Source organism: Oryzias melastigma, linkage group LG14, assembly GCF_002922805.2.
Source record: "Oryzias melastigma strain HK-1 linkage group LG14, ASM292280v2, whole genome shotgun sequence".
NCBI classification, from domain to species: Eukaryota; Metazoa; Chordata; class Actinopteri; order Beloniformes; family Adrianichthyidae; genus Oryzias; species Oryzias melastigma.
Window position 1 is genome coordinate 6,124,172 of NC_050525.1, and position 5,757 is coordinate 6,129,928.

Here is a 5,757-nt window from a genome sequence, read left to right on the forward strand (position 1 = left end):
GTGGCAGTCCCCGCAGCAAAAAGACACCAACATGACTGAGTTGTGTCCAGCAGGTGAGCACTACAGGTGAGAACAGCCAAGTCTCAGTGCAGATAAATACCAGCCAACTCACGACCGAGAATGTCACCAAGCGGAGATGGAATGAGTAAGCGCGCCCACACACAGCAGGAACAACAGCCAGCCCACGGGCAGAAAATGCCACCGGGCTGCCAAGGAAATCCGGAACACCGAAGCTGACCAAGGAGGCTACACACCAGCGACATCAGGGCACGACGGCGCAGCCAAACCACGGGCAGAAAACGCCACCAGGCGGCCACCAGCAGAGCTGCGAACAGGCGGGAGCCCCGCTACCACGGCAGCCGGTGAAGCAGGAACACCCGGTCAAGCACGCACCTCTGCAAGAAAAGAAAAGAGACACCAAAAAGGCAAAGCAGCGGCAGCCACGCGCCGCAATGAAACTACCTGCGCAGCCTCTGGAGGGCGAGACCCACTCACAACCCCAACGCTGAACGTCACGAGGCTACAGGCAGCAGGAAGAATGTGTAACTCACCACGTAGTGGAGACAAACACGGGAACTACTACGCAAACGAGCGAGAAGAACTTAAGGCTGCGTTCCTGGTGCCACGTGACTTTATAGCCTCACGGGGGGTCACCAGGAGGTCACAGGTGACTTTGTTGTCATTAAATTCTCGAACTACGCATGCGCATGAAGGATCATTCAGTGCTTGAAGCACCGCCTCTGGCGGTCAGGAGGGATGAAATAGAACAGATATTTTCAATACTCCATCTCATTAAAACGTATTGTTTAAAATAAAGAAAACTACATTGTCTTGGCTCTTGAATTGCTTTAACTTGTCACTTAAAAGATTTCCCTTTCGAAAACACCATCCTTTTTTGATGCAACAAAATTGAAGGCAAGGGAAACATGCACCCCAGATTTTGATGCACCACCTTGTTTTTAAGTAAATATCTACCCGGTTCATTCATTATCACATTGTTCAGAGTAATCAATCAACAGCAGTACAACATTTATCAAAAATATATCACGTTAAAGTGTTAGTAATGCCCTGGGACAAAGCTAAAATGCGTATCCAGATATATTCCATATGTTCTAATGTATCAAAAATAACAAATAATTACCGTTGACAAACGCAGGTTTTTGTAAAATTTGACTAAATCAGCGACAAATCACACTCGCATTTCCCCCTGCTTCAGAAACAGCTCGATTCGGGTCACGTGGCGCGTTGAAGTCATGTGAGTGAGACAGCGCCAGCAGCAGAATGCAGGCGGACCCAGGGTGTCTGCAGATACATGTATGTGTGTGCGCTGCGGCAAAGTTGAATTCTATAAACATCGGTGTTATGGTCCGACGGAGTATTAGGGCCACCAAAAAAAAAAAAAAGTTAAATTATTATTTTTAAAGCCATAAATTTACGAAATTTACAATCGAAATTCTTTATGTATTCTTTACTATCTAAAGCAATATTTAATACTGGTTTGAACTGTCTAAGTACAGTGTTTTTTGAACAGGACATGTTTTTAACTCCTCCTATTTCGCATTTTCACAAATCAGTAAAAGCTTTCACAAATCAGAGACTATGTTTAATTGTTTCTTTACTATTTAAAGCATAATTTAATCCAGGTTTGAGCTGTCTAAATCCTGTAGTTTTTGAACAGGACTTGTTTTTAACTGGTAAGTGTGCAAAAAATGCGATTAAAAATCATCCCATTTCGCATTTTCACAAATCAGTAAAAGCTTTCACAAATCAGAGACTATGTTTGACATAATCTTTATGATTCAAAGCATACTTTAATCCAGATTTGAACTGTGTAGGTGCTGTACTTTTTGAACAGGACCTGATCTTATGTCACCTGCATGATCTCAAACACACCTATTCTGACGCCGGGTTCACACTCGACGCGGAGGTCGCTTTCATTCGGCGCCCATGTTAACCTATGGCGTGGTTCACTCCAGGCGTGGAGCGGCGCGTCCTCCGCGGAGGGCCCGCGCCGTGCAGCGGATCGTTTCGACGTCTGGTCTATTTTGTGCGCTAGCCGCAAGTGATCCGGGTCAGTTTTGGCAGGAAGTTACATCAACTTAAATGTCTTACAAGAACTGTACACATGAATAAGGCTTACTAATCTGTTAACAAGTTTTGTTAATGATTCTTATTAAGCTTGTTAACACTTATTTGTTCCACGTATACGATGGTAATAAATGTAACAATAAGCATCATATTAACACATTAATAATGCTTGTAAATGTGTTAACTTAGGAATCTAATAAGCCTTATTAGGCTTATTACACCAATAAATGTCTTACTAACACCTTATAAGAATGTTAATAATGCTTATTAATTTGTTAAGAAAGCTTGTTAAGGAATCTTATTATAAAGTGTTACCAAATTCAATGTAAAAAATTAAGAGTCATTAAAGGTAACCCAATTGACACATCAAAAAACACACTCAAGTGGAAACAAACTGACAACAACATTGCCCTATCAGAATAATAGTAAAATAGTGGGTTTTTTTGTCCACTCTTAACTGTCAAAAACCCTAATTAAAAACTACTTGTGGAAAAAAAGCTGTAGAAAGGTTATGAGCCTGCACTGTTTAAGATCTTAGCAATATCTTAGTTATGCTTGTGTCACTGGTTTAAGAATATTGATCATTTATTCAACTTAATGTTGGCCAGAAAAACAGAGAGCTTGCTGAGAGATTTTTTATCTTTTTATTTTTAAATATTATCAAATTCCTCTTCTATAAATCTAATTTTCTACCTTTGCTTATCAAAATTGCTATATGTTTCTATTTTTGCAATTTTGTGTTTAGAGGTGCAAAAAAAATAATAAAAATAAAAGGTTTTGTTCTGTTTTCTAAGTAGATTTAAGAAGTATTTAAGAAGTATATCTTGATATTTTTGCAATGATGCTATAGGTTTTATTATACTTGTTAACCTTTAATTTTCATATGGCCCTTTTAATCAGAAAGATGCATGTAGGCCTACAGATTTATATCAGAAAAGGCTTTTTTGGCAGGAGACTGACAAAGAAATGGGCGTGGTGTCAAATTATTAAATAGGTTACTTTAAATCAAACACTTGTTACGTTAAAATGTATGCATTGAAAAAAAAGGAACATGTCCAAACTGCACAAACTAGTATTAGTATCCTTAAGTGTAAATTGGTGCTTAAAAAATACGTTTGTAAAGTATTAGAAAAAAAGTTTTATCTGCATGATTGCTCATGACATCACTTGTTTATCTTAGTCTGGTGCATGTGTGGGCAGAGCTCATAAATGACACACCTGTTCAGCAAACCCTACAGAGCAGATCTGCCCTCATGAAAACAAGTACCGGTGAAATCTCTGTGTGATTCTAAGGTTTTCTTCTTAAGCAGGAAGTCCTTCTTTAAAGACTGTCCTGACTATCTGAAATTGATTATTCTTTGTGTGCTCAGTTTTGATTATTTTCTGCCATGGTAAACATATCTCAAAGTAATTTAACCAGTGAATTACTTTACGAGAACTTCTTGAAAACATTGTTATATTCCATTATATCTACAGTTCCCTCCTGTGTGTTTCTCTTCATAAATGGCACTATGCTGTTCACTTTGAGGAGTAAACCGGTGTTTCGGGAAACTTGCCGTTTTATTCTCCTCTTTAATCTCCTTCTCGGAGACACTCTTCAGCTGGCACAGAGTCAAATACATTTCCTATTGTCTGTTTGCAGAGTTAAGATGGTATATTCTCTCTGTATTATACTCAGCATGCTTGCTAATCTTACAAACTTAATTTCTCCTCTCACTCTGGTGTTGATGCCGTTGGAGCAGTATGTGGCTGTGTGTTACCCACTGAGGCACGCTTCCATCATCACAGTCAGAAACACAGCAGCTGCAGTCATTGCCGTTTGGGCCGTCAGTTCACTCAACAACCTGACTCGAGTTTTGCTGTTTTTCAAGTTTCCTTTTGAAAAGATGGAACTTTATGATCTCTGTTCTAACATTGCTTTAATTCTGGGGGTTATGACAGCAGAATACGACAGAGCGTACACTTGTGTGTTGTTTGTATCTGCAGGTCTGGCCGTTATTTTCTCCTATGTGGGGGTCATAGTAGCTGCCAAGTCGGCGTCCACAGACAAAGCTTTAGCTCGTAAGGCTCGTCACACTCTGCTGCTGCATCTGGTGCAGCTGGGACTCAGTCTGTCTTCCACCATTTACTACCCACTGATGATGAGCCTGTCAAAAGTTCTAACACGGATGGTGTTTCTGTGGATTCAGAATGCTTTTTATGTCACGTTCATAATATTTCCTAGATGTATGACCTCTCTGATCTATGGGCTCAGAGATCAGACCATCAGACCTGTTCTCCTGTACCATCTGAGCTGTCGTCTGAAAGTCATAATTAGAGGGTAAGAAGACAAAAACACTAAAAGTAAAAACAAAAGCAGTTGATGGCAGAGTTAAGAAAATGGCAGCTATCAAATATTATTTTTGCATGAAGGCCATAAAATAACCAACGTAATGTATAAGACAATGTAAAACTTTCAGAAACCTGTCAGGAACCTTTGTTAGATTTCCATCTGTTTTTTTTTTTTGTTTGTTTGTTTTTTTTTATCCGAGTTCTGTACAACTTTTTGTCCTAATTGTCCAACAAGTCGTTGACGTAGTTTTAGTTACCCGATCAAATGATGGATAATACAAGTTTGACATCCACCACAGCATGCTCAGTTGTACTGAGTAGGATATTTTGCTTGCTGAGGGGCTGCTGGTTCTACATTTTCTCAGCTGTCAGGGCAACTCGAGGCTTAGAAACTCAATTCATCCTTTTTAGGGTCTTTATCATGAACGCACTACAGTTTGTAATTTAGAATTATTGGACTTTTTACCTTGAAGAAAAAAACTCTAACTTAGATTTTCCAGAAGTTGTTTCAACTTAGTTGTTACACCTGAGAAGGTGGTTAAGTTTCAGAATGCAAATCAATTTTCCATCCATAAATCGATGTTCTTTCATTCAGTTTTTTTTTTTTTTAAGATTTCCTCAAGATTTTTTTTTCGAATAAAAGCTATTTGTTTTATATGAAATATTTATCTAAATAAATATTTTAATGAAAAAAAGAGGATTTTATGGCTAGTTTTTAACTAAGCCTTACACACATTTCTCACTCCAGCACAGCTTATATACCAACGCACACATGCACGGTTAAGTTTGTTTAAGCAGCACCAAACTGTATTCTTACTTTTGCGAACAACAGGTTTTTAAACACCTAACAGACAAATTGTTGTTGAAGTTGAAATCTTAAGTAGATGGCAAACATTGCTAAATCTTAAGCTCTTTTTTGATGATTGTATTTAAATCTGGAAGTTATTAAATAAGAATTTTGAGATTCACATTAAGGGATCCGCATATACACAGATAAACAAACTGACTAAAGACTCTTATTATTTTTTGAATTATTGATTTTTAAAAAGTTGTATAAATTATTAGCTGTCTGTATAATAAATAATGACATATGATAAGCTTTTAGGTGTAGATGGAAATCATGCATTTTAATTAAATGTAAAAAAAACATTTAAACTTGACAACTTTTTTGTTTGTTTGCATTTGTTTCAACTTTGATTTATATGTAACATTTGATTGAAACTCTGAACCTCTGCTGGAGTGTAATTTCTGTACTAATTTTCCACCACAATCTTGGTGTCAGAAGTGGGATCCCGGACGTGTCCGTCGGAGTGGAGGACCGCGGAGGTTGCCACCAAG

At 38.3% G+C, this 5,757-nt stretch overlaps 1 protein-coding gene across 1 annotated transcript; it reads left to right on the forward strand.

Annotated features, from left to right (window-relative positions):
• Positions 1 to 3,004: 3,004 nt before the first annotated feature.
• Positions 3,005 to 5,356, forward strand: LOC112138653 (odorant receptor 131-2-like). Its single transcript, XM_024261251.2, has one exon. The coding sequence runs from the start codon at positions 3,477 to 3,479 to the stop codon at positions 4,410 to 4,412; it is 936 nt and encodes a 311-aa protein (XP_024117019.1). The 5' UTR covers positions 3,005 to 3,476; the 3' UTR covers positions 4,413 to 5,356.
• The last annotated feature ends 401 nt before the right edge of the window (positions 5,357 to 5,757 follow it).

What these genes read in the sequence shown, in the direction of transcription:
- LOC112138653 (XM_024261251.2), top strand. Translation starts at nt 3,477, where the DNA reads ATGGTAAACATATCTCAAAGTAATTTAACCAGTGAATTACTTTACGAG.